Source organism: Mus pahari, chromosome 17 (genome assembly GCF_900095145.1).
Source record: "Mus pahari chromosome 17, PAHARI_EIJ_v1.1, whole genome shotgun sequence".
NCBI lineage: Eukaryota > Metazoa > Chordata > Mammalia > Rodentia > Muridae > Mus > Mus pahari.
In genome coordinates, this window is record NC_034606.1 from 49,818,849 (window position 1) to 49,841,684 (window position 22,836).

At 51.9% G+C, this 22,836-nt stretch overlaps 1 protein-coding gene across 2 annotated transcripts in view; it reads right to left on the reverse strand.

The window, feature by feature from the left end:
* Positions 1-258: 258 nt before the first annotated feature.
* Phf21b (PHD finger protein 21B) overlaps positions 259-22,836 on the reverse strand; it is a 71,362-nt gene continuing 48,784 nt past the window's right edge. For both annotated transcript variants that reach the window (XM_021216847.1, XM_021216848.1), the window contains exons 4-13: positions 19,195-19,545; positions 17,875-18,006; positions 12,991-13,042; positions 11,963-12,039; positions 9,829-9,883; positions 8,680-8,702; positions 6,837-6,995; positions 6,409-6,484; positions 6,119-6,222; positions 259-2,319 (exon numbers count right to left, since the gene is read on the reverse strand). In XM_021216847.1, coding sequence (XP_021072506.1) covers positions 2,098-2,319; positions 6,119-6,222; positions 6,409-6,484; positions 6,837-6,995; positions 8,680-8,702; positions 9,829-9,883; positions 11,963-12,039; positions 12,991-13,042; positions 17,875-18,006; positions 19,195-19,545 — 1,251 coding nt within the window. In that variant the 3' untranslated portion in view covers positions 259-2,097. The remainder of the gene's footprint in view (positions 2,320-6,118; positions 6,223-6,408; positions 6,485-6,836; positions 6,996-8,679; positions 8,703-9,828; positions 9,884-11,962; positions 12,040-12,990; positions 13,043-17,874; positions 18,007-19,194; positions 19,546-22,836) is intronic.

The following is a 22,836-nucleotide window of genomic DNA, read 5'->3' on the forward strand; positions in this document are numbered from 1 at the left end:
AGGCAGAGTGCCTGAAGAAGAGGCGGGTGAGATGCATGAGTGTGCCCGGCACCCCACACGGGAACCAGCCAAGGTAGTTTTGGTGCTTTTTGTAACCTGAATCTGCTACCTCCCAGAACTGGGGGGGGATACCAAGAGCTCTCACTTTCCTTTGGAGTGGGTAAGGTCATGTGACCCTGGCTTTCAGCCATTTTTAAACCCACCCAGTCGTCCCAGCGTTCCCTAGAGCCTCACACCGAAAGCAAGGACACAGGACCACCGGGCTTTGAAATTGGATTTAATGCATCATACAGAAGGAAAACTACACTGGATATTTAAGACAAACACTTTCTCTAGCCACTATCCACTGGACGGTCCCCCTTGGTCCCAAAAAAAGAAAAGGAAAAAAAAATCAAAACTAAGTCTCGAGACGCGTCAGCAGCTCCCCCTCCCGGGTCCAATCTTCCAACATCCTCCCACGTTTCTTGCAAAATCGAACTCAATCCATCCAGGAAGAAAAAATCAAACCAACAAAAGAACCTGAAGACAGTTACGTCGCCGGCCGTGCGGTAACGCATAATCGGCACCGCGTAACCAATATATAAAGGCGTGTGCCTCGCAGGGCCCACGTTGTTCATCAATAAAAGAATATAAAAAATCTTGTTCAACCCAGTGTAATGTGTATTAAAATAGATTTGTATCCTACAGCACAGTTTCTCCCGGAGTCGTGAGAAATGACAAGAGGGAAAACAGCTGGTGGCGGGATCCCAGCCAGCCTTCCCGCTCTGCACGTGTGTCTGCGTGCACAGGTGTGCGTCTGTGGCCCTGGCGCATGCACTGTGTGTGCTCACTGCAATTCGGCACCGTGTGATATGCTCGGGGATGGGGGGGGGGTTGCCCTGTGGCTTCTGGTCACATATGGGTTGTGCTGTGTCCTTCGGGACAGGGTGAGGCTTGCGGAAGTGGGCTGCATGGCTCACAGAGGTGCAGGAGCCCCGGGGTGCCTAGGAGCCTACACTCCCTGCAAATATGGAGACGGCTTTGAGGAGAGCGTTGAGGGCTCTGGAGTCTCCCAAGGCTCCAAGTGCACCACCCTCTCTGCCTTCCCCCTGAATCTCTAAGTCCCTTCTTGGGTGCTCCATCCGGTCCCTCTCAGGCGAGGTTACCGATTCCTGTATCGGAGCAGAGACTACCAGATGCAGAGGAAGGCAGGCGGGGGCGCAGTTCACATTACGGATCATACAACAAAAACCAAAACGCTATACAAAAAGTGTGAAGCTCTTTTTGGCATTAGTGTCTTTAACTGGCATGAAGTGGGCAGGATGCTTGGCAGCTCCTGCAAAGGAGAGTGCTCGCAAGGTTTCCGGTTGTGAGTTGAAACCTGCGTGGTTTCAACCTCCCCTGCTTGGTGACCGCTCCCTCTAGCCCGGAACTCCATGAGGAAAATTTCAGGGATTGGCAATAGGAAGAGGCGGGTGGGCAGCCACAAGAGCATGAGCTGGGAAAGGAAGAGGCAGAGGCCAGGCCAGGCAGCCCATGCAGCGGTGGGTGACCCCAAGAGAAGCTGGCCTGTCACTTGTCCAGTTAAATGACTGATTTTCAACATGGTAATACTGATGGATTAGGAGCCCCAGGGCCATTGGAGAGGGCCACCTAGATTAGCTACCCTCTCTTGCACCAGAGGCTCACCCCGCCCACCCCACTAACCAGCTACCTATTGTCAGCTTGACTCCTCACAAGCCGTGAGTGGCCCAGTCTGCTTCACTCTCCGAAGTCTAAAGTCTTCCTGTCTTGAGGGGGACAAGGCAAGGAGAGAGCTGGTCATGAAACCCAAAGGCCAGGGAGGCCTGGCAGCCGCGGGCGAGGGCCTCCTGTGCCTGGATCTGAGACACCTTTACCTGGCCTCCGGGTGTCCCCTGCCACTGGCAGAGGGATCCACCTCAGGCTGGTTCTGGCTCTACGACACTCATCCCACTCCTCCTTTCTCTCCTCATCACTCTGTCTAGTTTTATTTTTGTCTAAAATTCATAGAGTTTATGAATTAAGGCTGACAGATCCTCCAGGTCTCGAGAGCAAGGTCCCAGTAACTTTCCATGAGTGTTAGACAGGTCCCTGGGGTCAGTTGTGGTTCTGGGGGTGCTGGAGGGCAGTGCGCATGGTGGTGGTGGTGGAAGGCTTGGTCCAGGGCCCGGCCAGAAGCGGGGTTGGGCTGGTGGTTGCCATAGCGACCTGAAGCATCTGCTCACCCTGGATCAGTCTGAGGAGGGCCCGGATGCGGTCCAGCGATAACTGTGTGCCCCTTTGGCGGGCAAGGAGGTTTGTCTTCAGCTCCAAGCATTTCTGTCGAGGGCAGAAGCGTTGGAGGCGGTGGTCAGCATTGAGTTCTACAGCATCCTGAGCCAGCCACCCTGATGAGCCCACCCACCTCCTCTCACAAAGCCTTCCCCTGACCCACAACCCCAGCAGAGCCTGAAACAGGCCAAGGATCTCACGGAAAAAAAAAAAAATACGTGGCTGGAGTGGCAGGGATGACTGTCCCTGAAGAGCTGGGCCAGCAGCAGTCACGGAAGCCCACAGGCTTGCCAGCATGCTCTCCTCTTCTGCCTGCTCTCTAGCTTCTCTGTGTGTCACACAGAGATGGCACTGCAGCGGGACTGAGGACTGAGTCAGATGACGGTGACACTAGGTCAAAGGGTGCCAGTGAAAGACTGACTTCCTTTGGGGCACCCTTCAAACTAGGATATGATTAACCAGGGACTCTTCTTTTGGTTTTTCGAGACAGGGTTTCTCTGTATAGCCCTGGCTGTCCTGGAACTCACTCTGTAGACCAGGCTGGCCTCGAACTCAGAGATCCGCCTGCCTCTGCCTCCCGAGGGCTGGGATTAAAAGCGTGTGCCACCACGCCCGGCGTAACCAGGGACTCTTACAGGGCATATTTTGGCTATGCTTGGTGGTCAACTTGACTACATCTGTATTGAACTGAAGCGGGAAGACCCACTTCTAACCCCGGTCTTTGAGGAAAGACACACCTTGAATCCCGATCTTCTGAGGTGGGACGATCCACCTTTAATCTGGGCCACACCTTCTGCTGGCCTAGAAGTTGGTTCTAGCGTGGAGAGCACTCCAGTGAGGAACCACAACAAACATTCCACTGAACTGGAAGCTTGGACTGCCCCCCCCCGCCCCGCCCAGCCCCTTTTGAGTTTCTGATGCCTGTAAACCAACAGGCTAAGAAAGGAATAACAGTGTCAGGAGGGTGATTGATCCAGATTACCAAGGGAAAGCTGGATTGCCTCTCCACAATGGAGATAAGAAGGATCATGTCTGGAGTGCAGGAGATCCCTTAGGGCGTCTCTTAGTAGGACCGTGTCCTGTGACTAAAGTCCACGGGAAACTACAACAGCCTAATCCAAGCAGGATGACAAAGGACGCAGACCCACCAGGAATGAAGTCATGGGTCACTCCTCCAGGAAAAGAGCCAAGACCTGCTGAAGTGCTTGTAGAGGGTGAAGGAAATACAGAATGGGTAGTAGAGGAAGGTAGTTACAAATACCAGCTAAGGTCATGTGACTAACAACAGAAATGAGGATTATAATTTGTGTGAGTGTTTCTGTCATATTTTGATAAGAATACATTTGTAAGGCTGGGTGGTGGTGGCATAGGCTTTAATCCCAGTACTTGGGAGGCAGAGGCAGGCGGATTTTTGAGTTTGAGGCCAGCCTGGTCTACAGAGTGAGTTTAAGGACAGCCAAAGCTATATAGAGAAACCCTGTTTCAAAAAACAAACAAACAAACAAACAAACAAACAAACAAACAAACACAACCAAAACCAACAAGAGGAATGCATATGTACAGATACTTGTGTTTTCTTTCTTCGATTTCCTTATCATGTAATATAGCATCAATTACGAGAATATCAGTGCTTATCATATGTAAACTGAGTTACTAAAAGAATGTCCCTGAAGGGACCTTGCCACCAATTCTAAATTTATAATGTGTTTGTGGTTGTATGAAGGATAGTGATATCATGTTAGGCATAATTATGATATGGTTAAATATATAATGTATTTGCAATTGTATGTTTTAATATAATACTCTAGTTCTTGGTTTCATTTGGAAATTAAGCATGACCATAAGGAGCTATGACTATGTGTCAAATTGACTAGGGGTGGACTTGTGATGGCTATTCTTGGTTGTCTACTTGACTACATCTGGCATTGGCTAAAACCCAAGTGGTTGGGCACACCTGTGAGGAGTTTTTTTGTTTTTGTTTTAATTAAATAATTTAAAGTAGAAAGATACACCTTTAATCTGGGCCACACTTCTGCTAGCAGCCTACCTATAAAAAGGACACAGAAGAAGGAAGCTTACTCTCTTTGCCTGCTTGTTCTCACTAACAAGTCCATTCCTTCACTGGCATGAGAATCTACTTCTTCGGGATTCTGGCATATACTGATGACCAGCTGAGACAGCCAACCTTGTGGACTGAACAAGTACTGGATTCTTGGACCTTCCATGGGTAGACAGTCATTGTTGGACTAGCTGAACCACAGCATGTAAGCCACTCTAATAAATTCCTTATCTATCTATCTATCTATCTATCTATCTATCTATCTATCTATCTATCCATTGAGAGATTCATTCTATCTGTTCTGTTCCTCTAGAGCAGTGGTTCTCAACCTGTGGGTTGGCATGCTTTGGGGTTGAATGACCCTTTCACAGAGGTCACCTAAGACCATGAGAAATATCAGATATTTACATTACAGTTCATATCAGTGGTAATGTTATAGTTATGAAGTAGCAATGAAAATAATTTTATGGTTGGGGGTCACCACGACACAAGGAACTGTATTAAAGGGTCCCAGCATTAGGAAGGTTGAGAACCACTGCTATAGAGAATCCTCACAGGCTAAAAAGGCACTGAGCTGGAATCCCCAGTATCCACATTAAGGCCGAGTATGACCATGTATGACTGTAACCTCAATGTTGAGAGTCAGAAAAAGGCGGATCCTGGAAATTCAAAAGCTCAACAGCCAAGCCAGATGTTGAGCAGATGCCAAGTTTAGTGGTAAACCCTCTATGTAGGGAATAAGCGGAGCGCAATAGAGGAAGGCAGCTTCCTCTGGCCTGAACCTGTGTGCACACAAGTATGTGCCTGCACGTGTGTTCACACCTCTAGCCCCCTCCCTCTCCTTCCATGCCTGGGATATAAAGTGTTTGCCCAACGTGCATGAGACCCTAGGCTCAATCCCCAGCCCTATTGAAATACATAAAATATAATAAAACAGAAAAACAGCTACTGTCAGCACTATCTGCCTGACTGTCCCCACCACCATCATGACCATCAACATTATCACCACCACCACCATGACCATCAACATTATCACCGCCACCACCATGACCATCAACATTATCACCGCCACCATGACCATCAACATTATCACCGCCACCATGACCATCAACATTATCACCACCACCACCATGACCATCAACATTATCACCGCCACCACCATGACCATCAACATTATCACCGCCACCACCATGACCATCAACATTATCACCGCCACCATCATGACCATCAACATTATCACCGCCACCACCATGACCATCAACATTATCACCGCCACCACCATGACCATCACTACCCACCATCACCACCATCACCAACACTACCATCATTACTGTTACCACTGCCCACCATCATCTTCATCATTTTGTCTATCATCAATCTACAGAGGACTATGTTCTCTTTATAGAAGAGGAAGCTGAGGTTCAGAAAGGCAGGGCCTTGCCAAGGTCATGTAGAGGTCGCTTGATAAATATTCATGGACCACATCAGAGCTGCACTCTGAACCTAAGGGTACTGGTCAGACTGGGTTCAGTGAGAGGATAATGAGGCCCCCCCCACACACCTGTGCTCACCCCAGTGAGAGGATAATGAGGCCCCCCCCACACCTATGCTCACCTTCACAGCTGAGGCCACCCCCCCACCTCACACCTGTGCTCACCTTCACAGCTGAGGCCACCCCCCCCACCTCACACCTGTGCTCACCTTCACAGCTGAGGCCACCCCCCCCACCTCACACCTGTGCTCACCTTCACAGCTGAGGCCACCCCCCCACCTCACACCTGTGCTCACCTTCACAGCTGAGGCCAGCTGCCGGTCCCGCTCTTCCAGCTGCTGGTGCTCAGACTGCAGTTCACTGCCACGCTGCAACAGTTTCTGCTTCTCCTCTTCTTTCACTGGGAGAGAGAGGCCAGACCCACTGAGTAGCAGCTGAGCAGCTGGGCTAGAAACGTTATGCTAGGGACTGGTCTCAGCCACTTTTCTTTATCAGTGCCCTGCCCCAGAAGAACCTGGACCCACCCAGAATCCCCAAGGTCCCATATGAATGCAGGGGTGCTGTCCCACTCCCAGAGACACCTTACCTGTCTTGTGGGTGACATAGGAATGTACAATGGCCAGCATCCCAGTCCAGGGCACACCCTCATCTTTCTTTAAGGCCTGTGGGACAGATCAGGGCGATAAGAAAGAACACAGATTCTAGAACTTTCTGAGAACATATCCCAGCTATGTACCCCCAGGAAGGTGTGCTCCCAGATTCCCACAGAATTCCCACAGGGAAGCCACAGATTCCCGACTGTGACCAGGGGACAGTAGCCATTATCAATCAGCCTGGTTCACTGACACTGCTCAGTGTGACACTTCCTTTTGGGTCTCTGCCTTGCAGAAGCCAGGGATGGGTGCCCAAGATCCCTGATACTCCTTTACACGCTCCCTGCCCCACCCATGCGGAGACCACCCAGATCACGGTCTCAAATGTGCAGGGCAGAGGTGTGAGCCCTTCTGCCCACACCTTCCGCTGGCACTTGGGGCAGACCCACAGGCCCTTGGGTGCCGTCTTAAGGGGCGGGTCCAGGCAGCTGAGGTGGTAGGCCCCTGAACAGGTGCCACAGGGCTGCAGGCTGGCTCCTCTCTTGCAGGCAGCACAGAATTCATCATGGGTGATTTCACCCTGCAAGAGAAGGGAGGGTGCGAAGTGGTTCAGCAAGGTCGGGGCAGCTTGAGGGAGCAGGAAGGAGACTCCTCCTTAGGGTGACACTGTGAAGGCATGCTGAGCACAGGCGGGAGGCGTGTGCCCTGACAGGTAGGGTTCCAGGGCACTCCCGCACACCCTGACTGGGCACAGGAGAGACTCCTCCCACAGAGCAGTGCACAGTAGTAACGCATCGTCATGCTACACTGCCTCAGGGAGGTGGGTGTGACTAGACACACGCTACCCCTTTAGTCCCTTTTATTGCATACTCATCTAGCAGGGACCCAGTCACTTTGGAGAGACACACCTGCTTCCACACCCATGATGGGGGATAAGGACAGCTGTCCCTTGGACACTGGATAGAACAGAACAGAGCACACCAAGTGGACTCCACTCAGCCATGTACCCAGCAGTGTGGTAAGGGATAGGGCCCTTTCTGTTCCTCCCAGAGGTCTCAGCACAAGCTTTGGGACTGTGCTCCCCAGCCCATCAGAAGGCTGCACCAAGAAGAACTCTGTTGATGACCTACAACACCTGTCCAGCCACCCACCCACAAGGGCCCTTGTCACCACAAGACTACCAACCGTTTCTGACTCCAGCACCAAAGAGATGGGAAGGGACAGCCCTTATCACAAGTGTCTTGACACCAGAGGTGTCCCCAGAGGTAGGCCCATCTACATACCCTATCTAGTGCAAAGATTCAGGAAGGGTGAAAAATTTGCCCAGGGTCACAAGGAGTGAGAATGGCAGGTGGAGCCAGGACCACAATCCCCACTTCCTGCTTCAAAGCCAAGGTCCCTCCAGGACTATGGACTCCTGGAAAAGGGGGAATCTTCCACCACCTGTGCCCCCCGTCTGGGCAGTCTGGATACTGGTAGTTTTAGTAAATTGCCAGGCCCAAGGCTACCTGTGTTTACCATTGCAGGATGACCTTGGAAAGCAACGTGGCCATCCAAAGCAGGCTGCAAGCAGTCCCCTGGGCATGTGAGCATGTGGGCTGAGGTTCATTTGGAATTAGCTTAGACATCAGGGAAGGGCTGTTGAGATAGTTCAGGGCACAGGGGCACCTGGTGCCCAGGCTGAGTTCCATCCCTATGCCTCACACAATGAGAGGAAAGACCTGAGCCTCACAAGTTGTCCTCTGACTTTTACACTTGCATGAGGGTGCACAGGTGCCTACACACAGACACACATGCACTCAAGCACACACGGCATAAATAAAGTGAATGAAAAGAAATAGGTGAGAGAGGCTATGCACAGGATCCAGATCCTGACCAGCTTCTGCTTCAGGGAACAGGGATGTGGCCTCTGTGGGTGGATAGTGTCCCAGGATCACAGCAAGCCCACGGGGTGAAACCCTGGGAATGAGCCCTGGGCAACAGAGAGCCAAAGATGGCCAGCTCTGTCCTGGGTCACACAGGGTGAAGATCAGGTGGTACAGTGTGAACACCCTCAGGACTGGGCTTCAGAGCTTCAGCATCCTCAGGACCGGGCTTCAGAGCCCCAGCATCCTCAGGACCAGGTATGAGGCAGTTCTCTGCAGCAATGTAGGGTTCGGCCTAGCACGCAGGTTTGTCACTGTGCAAGCTCTGAGTACCAAGGAAAGCCTAAAGCAATGACAGATGTCCCACACCCTTTGTGTGAAGATGGGGAGGTCACGTACCTTCCAGCAGGGGTCCTCATTGGCTAGCACAAGGAGGAAGGGTGGAGAAGACATTAGTGGGGGTGAGAGGAGCATGGGTGATGGCTGGGGTCCCCCAGGCTTAGTGTGGCAGAGTCCTTGCCCTACAGCATGATGGGAGTATCACGAGGCCCAGTGACACCTGAGTTCTCAGAACCACCATGTGATGGGGGAAGAGTCTATGCCTTGGTCCTGGTCAGGACCTACCTGGGAACAGACATCTGAAACCACAAGGATCATAGGTGCCACAGTGAGGTGCATCAGAGACAAAACTAGAATTCAGAGGACCCCCTCGGAGTCACCTGCTTCCAGCTCCTGGCTGTGAACTCAAACTATACACAGAAAGAACCACAAATGGTTTTTCTTCCAGGCTCCTAGTCAAACCATCTTCAGTGATGCTACTCCTGGGGGAGGAACTGTCACCAACTTAGAGTAGGCATGCCCATTGTACAGATCAGTAGTCCAAGGGCTAGGGAGCAATTAATGCCGAAAGCTACACACAATCTCAAGAAGCAGGCAGCCATTGCCTGCCTCCAAAATCATTGATAGTTGTTGCTTTTCTTCTGAGTCAAAGTCTTTCTGTGATTTCAGGCTGGCCTGAAACTGACTGCAATCTTCTTGCCTCTGCTTTCTGAGTACCGCGATGATGAGGGCAAGAGGCTCTCAGCCACGGAGAATGGTTGGCACAGGAGAAAGAGCCCTACTGAAAGCTGGGATGTATATCTCTGCCTATCAAAGCTGGGCTTAGCACCCAGTACTTCTAGACTAACTGACGTTGTCCAACTGCCCAGAGCCAGTATAGGAAGGAAGGCAAGGTTGGGAAGCAGGGACATCCTCTACACACGTCCTCATGCCCTGTCAGCTCAGCCCTTTGGTGGATGGCCCTACCACAGTGGCCTTTGGCCTCGGTCTCAGATCTAGACATGGGTGCACATCAGGAACCTATGTGATTATAGTAGGCAGTATGTTCCTAGTGCCATTTCTGTATCTGATGGGATGGAGCCTGCCCCAGCAGCTCTCTTCCCTTGCCAGGAGAGCAGAGGCTACATGAAGCTCCTGGAGAAGAGAGGAGAACCCAGGCTTAGGGAGCAGTTTGGGTCTATGGAAGCCTCGGCTCTGGCTGGCACTTACCTCGTGCTGTGAGGAACAAGGGGTTGTGGAGATAACTGGAGGCCAGTCGCTTCCTCTGTACGGATAAAGCAAAGAATCACTCATATATAATCCTTACTTCACTACAACGCCCTGCCCAGGCCCCTCCTAGGACATCAGGTACCAGAGATTGGGCAGACACTCTCTGCAGAAGACACAGGGGTTGGGTGGAGGACAGAAACCAAAGTCGCAGGGGCAGAGAGGAAATCTACAAAGGCTGGGTTCCACTGAGGCCCAGGAACTCCCGATCCCGAGTTGTCTTGGGCAGGAAAGTCCCCAAGCAGGCTAGGTTATGGACAAAGCCAGCCGTGCCCTCCCACCAGCCCTCCCATCTTTCTCTGGTTCTACAGTCAAGTAGGGAAATGGAGGCATACGAACTGGACCCCTCAAATTTCACATCCAGGCATGGGGCCCCAAGCCTTGCAGTTGCAGAGGCTTCCCTAAGCCCCAGGAGAGCAGAAGCCTTAGTTTTAGTGACCTCATAGACCACACCCCAAGACCTTGATGGTTCCAAGTGGTTCTGGCTATTGCAGAAAGATTGTTCTAGAATCAGCTTTGAAGTTTCTCTCTCAATAGAGTCAAGTTGCATTCAAGGGCAAGGAAGGGATCTGCAAAGGGCTGCTCTTGGCTTGCATGCTTGTCTAAGGCACAAGGGTCACAGGGTTTTGAGCTCAGTGGCTAAGGAGATCCCTTGGCTCTGGCTGCAGATAAAAAGCTCACTGAGGGGGCTGGTGAGATGGCTTAGCGGGTAAGAGCACCGACTGCTCTTCCAAAGGTTCCAAGTTCAAATCCCAGCAACCATATGGTGGCTCACAACCATCTGTCACAAGATCTGACTCCCTCTTCTGGAGTGTCTGAAGTCAGCTACAGTGTACTTACATGTAATAAATGCATAAATCTTAAAAAAAAAAAAAAAAAGCTCACTGAGTAGGTTCTATGCCCAGAGTACTGGAGACAGTTTCTTAACATAATAACCACAGGGCTGAACACAGAACATGTGTTCTCGGTTGGAGGCTAAAGACAACGTGAAGTTCTTCCTTCATTTATTTATAAGTCATAGTTTCATCTGACTGTGTAACCAAGGATGACCGTGAGTAACTGATCACCCCCACCTCCCAAATGCTGGGCTTACAGGCATATGCCACTATGCCTGGCTTATGTAGTGCTCGGGCTTGAACTCAGGACTTCATGGATACCAGGCAAGCACTCCATCAACTGAGCGACACCCTCTGCCATGGATATTCATGTGAAAGGTTCCTATGCATAGGGTCAGGGATTACTCACTAGACCTAGGAGAAGAGAACAGGATGTGTGCAAGTGTGTGCATCTTCTAGGAACAGGATCAGGGAGGGCTAGACAGAACAAGGGACAGACGGTGGACAGAGCTTAGAGAGTCACTTTACTCCCCGGACAGGGCACTGCAGAACTGGAGCTGAACATTGCCCCTTGCCAGCTAAATTCAAGTCATAAGACAACACTTTAGGACCCACATCCTAGAAGGGAAATAGGCCTGGAGAGACACTCAGCAGTTCGGAGGACTTGCCAGACCCAGGATTGGGTCTCTGCTTGCTGCCCTCCAGCTGCCCCCAGGGGCTGAGAGAGCACAGGCCTGAGATGTTAGTCTGTCAGAGCAGAGAAACACCACAGGAGCCTCCCAGGTGATGGGCAAACCACAGTGGGCTCTGAGAAGTATCTGTGGGCAGCTTGGGTCCCTGAACCTTTATAATATTCTTATGAGAAACTCAGTTCTACCTGTGGCCAGCAGGTGTGTTTGAGACTCAGAGCGGCCTCAGAAAGAACTCCAACAGCTTATGGTTTGGGACAGGGTCTCACTATGTAACCCAGGCTCACCTGGAACTCAAACTCCTGTCTCGGCTCCCTGACTATTGTGTTACAGGTATGTACACTCAGTGAGAGTTCACCATCTTGTTTCAATGGCATCCTTCTGGCTAGAAAGGATGGGCAAGAAGGCAGGGAGAGAGAGCTGGGGGTGGGTTAGGGTCGAGCATCCAGAGACTCTTCTGAGTCCATCAATTATTCATCATAGAAGGGGGAGAGGCTCATGAGGCTCTGCACTGTGCCTCCCAACTTATGTGGTGGCTGCCAAGAGTCCCACCTCGGTCTCTAAGAAGCCGCTGTAGGCAGGGTTGGCTGTGCTCCTCCGCTTCCGCTCCTGCCGCTTGCTCTGGATCTCTGGAAAGGCAAACACAGCAGTCACAGGCTCCTTGCCCAGCAGGTCAGAGCCTCTAGGAACTGCTTATAGCATGGTTCTGGTGGCTTTAGGATAGGTGTCAGGGACAGGGATAAGGAGATAGGGACACACTTCTCGACACAAGGCCCTGTGATATGACCTCCATAAGATGGATCATATATTTGAATGTTTAGTCACCAGGAAGCAGAACTGTTTGAAAGGATTAGAAGGATTAGGGGGTGTGGCCTTGTTGGAGGAAGCGTGTCTCCCTGGGTGGGTTTGAGGTTTTAAAAGCCCATGCCAGGCCCTGGCTTTTTCTCTCTCTGCTTGCAGATCAGGATGTAGCTCTCAGCTACTTCTATAGCACCATGTCTGCCTGCCTTCACGCTCCCCGCCATGATGATAAGACTGATCCCTCTGAAACTGTGAGCCAGCCCCAATAAAAAGAGTTTCCTTGGTCATGGTATCTCTTCATTGCAGTAGTAGAGTGACTCAGACAAGTCCCTCTCTGTGTCTCAGGACCCCTGGGTAGCAGCAGGTGAGTGAGGTGTTGGTTCTGCTGAGTCAGGTACAGCTTTGTGCTGAGTCTGTGCACACCGTCCCACCTCCTTCCCCTCTCCTCTCTTTTGCACATTGCAACTTGTTCTGCCTCACCCACGGAGCTGGCTGGGGAACCCATTCCTCACTCTGTCAGCTTCCTTCTGACCATTGCCTCTAGGATGGGGACAGGTCCCTCTACAGGAACGTGACAGTGCAATGAACAATTGTGGGATCCGGAAAACAGGACATTTCTCTGCCTTGTCTTGAATGACTGTGACCCCATTGCCTGGGGCTGGGTTCCTAGGAGCCTCACATCTGGATAGGGCACAACCATGGCCCGAGGCACCCTAAAGACTGCTGCTTCTGTCTGGGGTCCCACAAAGCCCTACCCACCAAACTCTCCCCATCCTTACCTTCTAGGTGTTCCGTTGTGACCAGGCCTAGAGCTACCATGAAGGCAATTTTCTGAGAAGAAAAGAGATAGAAAGAAAGGCTAAGTTAACACAGCTGGTGACCCTCATCCTGGTCAGCCATGATCTAGTCTGAGCGAGCCAGAGGCTTATACCCTGGGAGCGCCCAATCATGAAGCCACTGCTCCAGACACTCAAGTTGTTCCTGGGAAATCTGGAAAACTACAATACCCAGAGACTGTCCAAGGTCAATGTAGAGGGCTCCTGGGAGTAACGAGGGGCCTGGGATGGGACTGGACAAACACAATCCTCAAATACACTTGAAAAAACCAACAGCATGGGGCTGGCAAGACGGCAGGAGCGGAAGCGGAGGAGCACAGCCAACCCTGCCTACAGCGGCTTCTTGGAGACCGAGGTGGGACTCTTGGCGGCCACCATATGGGTTGGGAGGCACAGTGCAGAGCCTCATGAGCCCCTCCCCCTTCTATGATGAGGAATGAGCTGGGTGAGCTCGGCCTTCAGAAGGTTCTGGCCTCAAGCACAGGAAACACAGATAGACAGATGGGTACCACTGAACTGTTCTGACCTTGGAGTGGGCTCTGCAGTGTGCCTGTTCAGCACACAGACGTCTGAGTAAACAAGAAGAGGAGGAGCAATAGCAACATAGAAAATGGAGCCCAGCAAAGTGTACACTATCCTGGCCCTAGTGGAAGCCAGAATCCGTGCTGGGTCTGTTATATAAAAACAGCAGTGTCCAGATAATCCTATATATGCCCTCTTGACTACTTTAAACCACCTCTTTCTTTCTTTCTTTCTTTCTTTCTTTCTTTCTTTCTTTCTTTCTTTCTTTCTTTCTTTCTTTCTTTCTTTCTTTCTTTCTTTCTTTCTTTCTTTCTTTCTTTTTCTTTTTTTTTCAAGACAGGGTTTCTCTGTGTAGCCCTGGCTATCCTGGAACTCACTCTGTAGACCAGGCTGGCCTCGAACTCAGAAATCCACCTGCCTCTGCCTCCCAAGTGCTGGGATTAAAGGCATGAGCTACCACTGCCCAGCTAAACCACCTCTATATGGCTTATACTCCCTAATGTGGCAGAAACCACATATAGATCACTGTTTTACAGTGTTGTCTAGGGAATGGTGACAGGTGTAACGTCTGTGTCCATTCAGTCCAGATGTAACCATCGTGGTCTGGCTATCCAGCACAGAAGGAGACACAGGAAGTGCCCGAGGGAGACTGAGGATCTCTGACATAGCCAGCACCACAGCAGGACACAGCCACACTTCAGTGACAGGGTTATGCTGTGCTGCCTTTCGAACTCTCTAGAATCTTTTCTCCCTCTGTCTCTCTTTTAATATTTTTGACTCGAGGTTGGCTAGGTCCATGCACAATAACCTGAGGATACAGAGGGCTGAAAACAGTTGCCATGGTTGGGTGGCAGACTGAGCTGGGAGTCCCCTGGCAGCCACAGTAGGGAAGGCCAGAAACACAGGCCCCACCCAGCTTTACTGGCTTTCTGGAATGTCTTGGAAGTGTAAGAACTTTGATGAGGGACATGAACCAGGCTTAGAGCTTCATGTGAGTCAAGTAATAGAGACTTCTTACACCTGTAACCTTTTTTTGCAGAAAGTTTGGGACCTGTGAGGAAGACAGAGGCAGCCCCAGGAACAGTGGCCGGCCTCTGCAGCAGGATTCTGACTCCGGCACAGTGGCTGCCCTCCACAGTACCATCCTGGGAAGCTTGGCTGCAGCCCATCGCTGCCCCAACTCAGCTGCCAACCGTGGAGGTGGCACCTTCAGTTCCCAGCTCTGCCACCAGGGCATGCTCTGGCTCTGGTGGAGACGACTACCAACTCATGTACACACAGCAGGTTAGGTTCCCTGCAGTTCTGGGCACACAGGTTGCTTGCTGTTAAGACATATCCAACTTGCAGAGCACCTCCTGCAGTGAACACAGGCTGGGTACCCACCATCTTGTGCTCACATCCCTCACAACAGCCACTGGACACCCCCTCCCCCAAAGTGTCCAGGTATCATTCTGAGTTGCTGGCCACCTGAAGTCACTGCTGCTACATCTCCCAGGCTGTTACAATACTCTTCTGGCATGCTAGTCAGATCTGCAGGCCTTATCACTGGCTGTTCATGTTCCTTCAAAAAAACAGATGTCCGTGCATAGCTTTGTACCACAGGCCTGTAATCCCACTGCTGGGGAGGATGGAGCAGAAATAAAGCCAACCAAAAGCCTGCCCGGGCTGCAGAGTTCAAGGCCAGTCTTGCCAATTTAGTGAGATCCAGTGTCAAAAGTTAAAGAAGGTTGGGGCTGTGCAACAGCTCAGAGGTGGAGTGTGATTTTTATCCCGAGTACCATACAAAAACTAGAGCCCATGTCCTGCAATGGCCTGGGGTCCCACTTGGACCACAGAAGTACCTGGGGGCTCCAGCCAAGTGTCCTGGGATTGGCACACAGCCTCTTGCCGCAGGCTCCTCCTGCTGCAGGGTTACGCTGCCCAGCTCTCAAACTTCAACAAGGGTTTCTACACCAGGATGTGTTTTGACTGCTCTGTTTAAGCCATTACGAGTATTTACACTAATTACGCAGTTAGATATAATTATACTAATTGTAAAAATGCACAATAATTGACTAAGATGCACTCTGAGAGAACAAGGCGATGTCACTCGGAGAAACTTCCTGAATGTGGAGAATACAGAACACCTCAAAGCAGGACACACAGGTGCAGGAGAACGCTGCAGGCAGCAAGCCAGCCAGGGCCCTACCATGTAAACATGTGGCATCCAGACATTGCTTCTGGCTGAAATCAATGGGATGCAGAGTCTGGAGTCACAGAGATGGGACCCACACAGCAGCTTCATGTTCCAGGCAACCCAGTGCTGCTGTCTGTTTAATTTCTTTACTTGGGGGGTGTGGTGGGCAGGGTCTCACGTAACCCAGGCTAGATCCAAATCCTCTATGTAGGTAAGGATAACCTTGAATGAATCCTTCTGCCTCCACCCCCTGTGCTAGCATTGGAGGTAGGCACCATCACACCAAGTTTATGCAGTGCTGTGGGTTTGGGGCAACCCCAGGGCTTTGTGCATGCTAGGCAAACCCTCTACCAACTTTGCTACCTCTTCAGCTCCCCCACCCCACAAGGCCTACGGCACCCATGGAAGAGCACTAACCAAATCACTCTCTAGCCCAGATCTTCCACGGCTTTCATTATCTAAAGAGTAAATCCCCACCCTGGCCGCCTGCTTTTAAGTCGTCTGCCATCTCTCTGTTCATGGCTAACCCTCTACTCTTTATCTGCGTGCTGTCCAGCGCCCAGCTGACCTCTCTGGGAGTGTCCAGTCCTTTCCCACTTTGTGCCATTGCTCACACAGTACCTTCAACCTGCCCTGTCCATGCCCCTGCCTCTAATCTTCTGCATTCCTTTGACCTCCGTCCCTTGTAGACAAAGCCCTACACCGACACACATGCACCACCCCGCCCATGGATACACATGCACAGTCCCTGTTCATTCCCCCAGTAATCTCCCTCTGCCTTTTCTCCTGTAGCTCCCAGCTCACTGAAAGTTGCTTAACACCCGTCTGGCAGCCTCGGTAGCCTCATTAGTCTCTGCCCTCAGAGGGAGCTTCCCAGGGCAAAGACGACATCTGCCCATCCCGAGTGCCCTGCTTACAGCACTGAGGACGGTGAGGAGCAGACAAGTGTGAGCCACAGAAGGCAAGTGATATCTTTGGGACATGGGACGTTGCCATCGTGAGGAGGATGGGAGTGGAGGGGCTTAGGGAAGATTTTGCTGGTGTGTAAGCGGCTGGAGCAGGGCACGTGGTAGGAACCATGCTGGCTGGGCTCCTGTAGGATGGATGAGGGGTCATCAGGGACATTAGAGTCTGAGTGAGGAGAGCCATATGGAAAAGACCTCAGCAGAGCAGGGATGCTCTGAGCAAGGTGGGGCTGCGAGTAGAGCACAGGACAGATACCCAGTGAAGGCAGGTCCTGTGAGACGAGCCTTGGTCAGCTGCTGTCCCACCCCATGACTGCAGGTGACTGAAATGCACTAGAATGGTCTCATTTACCCCTCTTCCTCTAGAGCAGTGTTTCTCAACCTGTGGGTTCTGAGTCCTTTGGGGGTGACTGAACAACCCTTTTACAGGGACCGCTTAAGGCTGTCAGAAAACGCAAATAATTCCATTATGATTCGTAACAGTAGCAAGATTAGAGTTATGAAGTAGCAGCGGAAATAGTTTTATGGCTGGGGGTTACCACAACATGAGGAGCTATATTAATGGGCCACGGTGTTGGGAGAACCACTGCTCTAGGGAAGCGGGAGGAGGTGTCATGTGCAAGTTCTAGAAAGTTCTTAGGGCATCTAAACTCTACAGTGCTATTTGTCTTGCTCTATACCCCTCAAGTTTCCAGGACTGAACACAGACAGGAAGGAGAGACAGGGGCTACCTGCTGTCAAAGATTAGGGGAGCACCTCTTTCAGGGCTTAATCCTGAGAGGGACAAGGCCGACAGGCAGAGAGGTCCCTGGAAAGTGGACAAGGCCCCTGATGTTTGTCCACAACTCAGAATCCTTTATCAACCCAGAGGAACAAGGCCCTCCCCTTCCTGTCTGTAGACGAATCACCACACGTGACACACACTGCCGACAGCCATCTAGGCAGCAAGGCACTGGAATCCACGCTGACCATGGCCCTACCCTGCCTGCACAGCCTGGAGAATGAAGAGTGTAGATTCAGACCCCTGGGTGAGCCCTGCTCTGGCGGCTCCCACCGGGTGGTGCTACAACCAGGCAAGATCTTCCCAAGGAGGCCATCCCAGCCCTGCACAGGGCCTTGTCTTAAAACCCAGAAGGGGCTGGGCCCACCAGCAGGTCACACTACCTCAGGATTCTCCTTGCTGGGAGGCTGATCTTCCTTGGTGGCCTGAGCTCCCTGAGATGGCTCCTCTGTGGGTGGCTCGGGCTCTGCTGAACTCTCTGGCTGTGTCTTCACTTGTGGCTGAATGATGATGACCTGGAAGACACAGGGAAGATGAGAGAACCAGGGAGGGAGGGGAAGGGAGTAGCTAGGAGTCAGGTAGGTCCTGAAAGGTGTGTCACAGAGGAACCAGGTCACTGCTCTGTGTCCAGGGCCTTGCTTCCCCCAAACCCTCCACACCCCCACGAGAGCATCTGCGTGAGAGATGGCCACGGTTGCAAAGCAAGGAGGCCTGGCTGCAAATCCTCTGAGGCTATGTGGCCTCAGAGAGGCTATTCTGTACCTCAGCCTCAGGGAATTCACTGGCAAAAGTCTTGGCAATGCCAGCCTCCAGGGGGCGCTAACTCTTTACTCTCAGCTCAAATGCAGGCACAGTGAGAATGAGAACCCTCAGTCACTTGCCTGAGAGAGTCAGAGGGAGTAAGGTGATTTAGGGTTGCCTGGGGAGATGGAAAGACATGGGCTATGGTCTGGCAGAGGGAATCAGGAAAGGATTTTTAAAGGGAAAACAGTTGCTACCATGTTTCCCCAAAAGCCTCGATCAGGGCAATCTTCAGAGAGCTCTAGAGGACACAGGGAGATGATTTTAGTTTTAGCATTAAAACTAAATTCCTCACAAGGAATCAAGGAGTTTTTTGTCTCTCTCTCTCTCTCTCTCTCTCTCTCTCTCTCTCTCTCTCTCTCTCTCTCTCTCTCTCTCTCTCCTTTTCTTTTTTCCCCATCTAGGCAACTGTAGGAGCTTTTGACCACCTAACACTGCCAGCAGAGATAAAGTATTAGTACTAGACTCTCTTGCAGCTACCCAACTCAGCCACACATTAGCAGTTCACTCTTTCCATATTAGTGAATAGCAATTCTCTTAGGCACACTTGTGTATTTATCCCATACCCATTCACTTGTCCTTATTCATTCATTCACAGTTCACTCAGTTGATCAGTACTCACTCGTGTTAACACACTCATTCATTCACCTCTCTTCATTCCCGCAGATCACATGTTCGAGCTCCATTCACACACTCACCTGCTCATACTTCCTGCTCATTCACACTAATTCATCCTGTTGACTGTTGTTCACAATCCCTCCACACACTCACCTGACTCTTGCCCTTTCACTCTTTGGTCATCACCCAGTTACCCCTCTGTCTAAGCCTCAGCTCCCACTGTACAAAGGCCTCTGAGCCTCCACAAGCAACACATCCTCTTGGGGCTTCTGACGGACACTCACCTTTTTGTCAGCACTGATGAGGAGGGGCTGCACTTTGATGCCGTCGCTGGCCACGGGCACGGTGGTGCTGGGGGTGATGGTGGCAGCATTGCTGGGGGAGGTGGAGATGATGGCATAGGCCACCCCGGCACTGCTCAGGGGTGAGGTGATGGCGGTGGGCTCGGTGAGGGCCTGGGTCTGGCCGCTGGGTGTTGGCACATGGTTGACGGTGTTGTTGGCAGTGGGGAGGGCTGGGCTGGGGTTCTTGATGCTGACCACAGTGGCCTTTTGGAATGTTGGGGGCTGCTTGGATGGCCGGTCCCTGCCCGGGGTGACAGGGAGGCTGTCTGGAATCAGAGTCTTTGGCCTAACCTGGGAGGAAGGGACCAGTGTGTGGTCAGACAAACAGACACAAGCTGTTGATGAAGGCACAGTAATGGGGCAGGCCTCAAGCAGACAGGCTGAGGCCCTCATTTGAGAGGACAGGACAGCACCTTCTCTGATCCTGCTCCTGGTCTCCCAGAAGTCATGACCTTGACCCCAAGGATCAAGCTACTCCAACCACCATCTCTCTCACTGACTTACTGACTCCCTACCCACTTGCCTATCCTTGGGCTCAGATGAAGTGGCTTGAGGCTCAGAGAGCAAACCATGAGGGAGACCACACCAAGTCCACACAGGAAGCCCATGTCACAGGTGCTGAGAGCACTGCCCTTGGGCCTGACAAGGTGAGTCACAGAATGACAAACAGAGTGGTAGATCTTGGGACATGGGGACCAATCCCTCTAAAGATCTCACACACATGGAGGTGAAACACAGGCTTTAGGCAGTCACCATACAGTGGAGACCATGGCTGTACTGGCTAGCTTTGTGTCAACTTGACACAGCTGGAGTTATCACAGAGAAAGGAGCCTCAGTTGGGGAAATGCCTCCATGAGATCCAGCTGTAAGGCATTTTCTCAATTAGTGATCAAGGGGGAAGGGCCCCNTGTGGGTGGTGCCATCTCTGGGCTGGTAGTCTTGGTTCTATAAGAGAGCGGGCTGAGCAAGCCATTGGGAGGCAAGCCAGTAAAGAACATCCCTCCATGGCTTCTGCATCAGCTCCTGCTTTCTGACCTGCTTGAGTTCCAGTCCTGCGTCCTTTGGTGATCAACAGCAGTATGGAAATGTAAGCCAAATAAACCCTTTCCTCCCCAACTTGCTTCTTGGTCATGATGTTGTACAGGAATAGAAACCCTGACTAAGACAATGGCTCTAGTCAGCTTGGATGCCCAATCCTAGATCTTAGGGAATGTGGGTGATCTTGGAGACACTGCTTAATGTTTTCACCTGGGGGTGATGGTACCTACTCGTGATCACAAGAAGGTGACAAGATGCATAGCTGGCTATCACCAGCCTCCATGGAGGGAAACTGAGGCAAAGCCAAGAGAGGCTTACCTGAGGAGAATCATAGTACGACACATGTCATTTTCATTAGGGTAGGGGGACCTGAGCCAGGACTGCTGAACCTGTGTGTTGGCTTTTCCGCTCTCCCTTGCTCTACTCTAGTGACACTGGGGAGACCCTGCTGGACCCTGGCTCTTAGCATCGTGTCTGTGAGATCTTTCATAGCCTGACACAAGCTGGCCCTTGATTCACAAGCCTTACTATCTCTTGCTCTAGTGTGCCCTGAGCAAACCAAACCAGCTCTCCCCACCTTGGGAGCCACGCCACAGCTGGGTAATGTATCCATCCTGGCTTAGGCGAGCCTATTGCCTTATCCTTGTCAGGTATTGGGACCGGTCCCCAGACACCAGGCACAGTACCACACATACTGATGAGGGATGAGGAAAGGGTTTTATCCCTGCCACCCCTCAGCTGCAGATGGTTAGTTAGTGCTGAGGAGGAGCTGTTCTCTGCCTCTGAGGAGGACCAGTCAGGGCAGATGACTTCTTAGGGATGCTGGGGGTGGGGGTGGGGGTATGATGTTGCTGGCTCCTCCCTGGCCACCCGCACTGTAATGCTGGCCAGATGACATTCCCTAACTCAGACCAAACATGGGGAATAGCCATGAAGCACATACTAGACACTGAGGACAGCTTAGCCAGGCTCAAACACAAGCTGTCCATCCCAAGGGAATAGTGGGGAACCTCAGAACCTTCGGTGTTTCCCACAGCCACATGGAGACCCTGGTCAGCAGATCCCTGTGGAACAGCCTCGGCCTGCCATGTTCCCTTCTCAAGGTCTGTTTCCACCCCACGCGAGCTTCCTAGGCCAGCAGGATGGGCCCAGGTGTGTGCTTGGCACCGCTCGGCCAAAATGACCACCCGAGAGCAAGGGAACCCAGGGCAGGGGCAGAGGATTTGGGGAGGGGACAACAAGGGCTGAATGAGAGACAGGAAGCCCAGGAGCTGTAAGCAAGGAGGCAGCTGGGCGGGCAGAGGGAGTGAAGAGTGATCATGGGGACCAGGTGCCTGTCAGTTGCCTATCTGTGCCTCTGTGGGGATGGGAGCAGCACAGGCTACTGGGAGATGGAGAACAAGGGCGGGGCTGCACAGGGAGCAACAGCCCCAGAGGAAACAGCACAGACCTCAGCAGAGCTCCACCTCCCCTTTCCAGCTTCTGAAAAGCCATGTCCCACTGCCAACAGACAAGGACAATAAATGTGGCCTCAAACCTGAAGCCAGGACCCCCCCATCAGCTGCTGTAGCTGTCACCTCTCCCTCAGGGGGGGGGGGGGAAACTCTGGCCTTCCGAGTACCTCTGCCTAGGTTCCTTACTCTGCACCTTCCTCCTAGGGCTCACCCCCAACTTAGGTCTACAATATTCCCACCCCGGGAGACCTCTGTGGATCTTAACACTGGACGCGCCATCTCAGTGCTCCTACCAGCTGTTCACACCTCCCTGACAGATCCTTGAGACTCTGACCCTCTTTGGAACAGGTGGGTGCGTGGGGGTTGCATTAGCTCATGGTCAAAGATCCAGGACAGCTACTTGCCTTTATCCCTGAGCTAGGAGCATCTGTTCAGCCCCATAGCCCCAAGACAGGCAGGTCCTGCCTTCATCTCTGCATCCAGTGGCCCCTAGGCAGGTATGGTACACCTAGCAGGAGCTCACCAAAGCTGAGCCATTGAAAGTAAAGGTGCCAGGCAATAATTTCCATGGGTCTAGGTGGCTGCTACATCCTGGGTGTGTGTATAAGTTCTCCCTGTGAACATCAAGGCCAACAGACACAGCGGAGAGCCATCTGCCCCTCTGATGCAAGAGCCTTCCATCCAAAAAGTAAAGAGGCTGGGTGGCTTGCCCGGGATGTGGAGTCCATCTGAGTAATCTAGGCTGGCACTGAGGGCCTGCACCCTGCACTGGTACCACTTACCAGGAAAGGTGTTAGTGAAGCGATCCTCAAACCCTCGGACTCAACCTCAAGATATACCAAGTGTGATCAGCACAGCAAAGGGTTGAGAGGCAGTTTGCTGGCAGTATCCCCTCTGGCTGCTGCTGATCAGACTCACTGCTTTACAAAAATTCCTGGCTGTGACCCACTCGAGGATTTCACAGCCCCTTACTGTTTGAAAAACCAGATTCCTCCCTGTGGAAACTCTGAACCAAACGTTTCCCCTAAAGAATGGGCCAAGGGGATGGAGGAAGGGACAGCACCGCCTGAAGGAGGGACCCAGGGGCGGT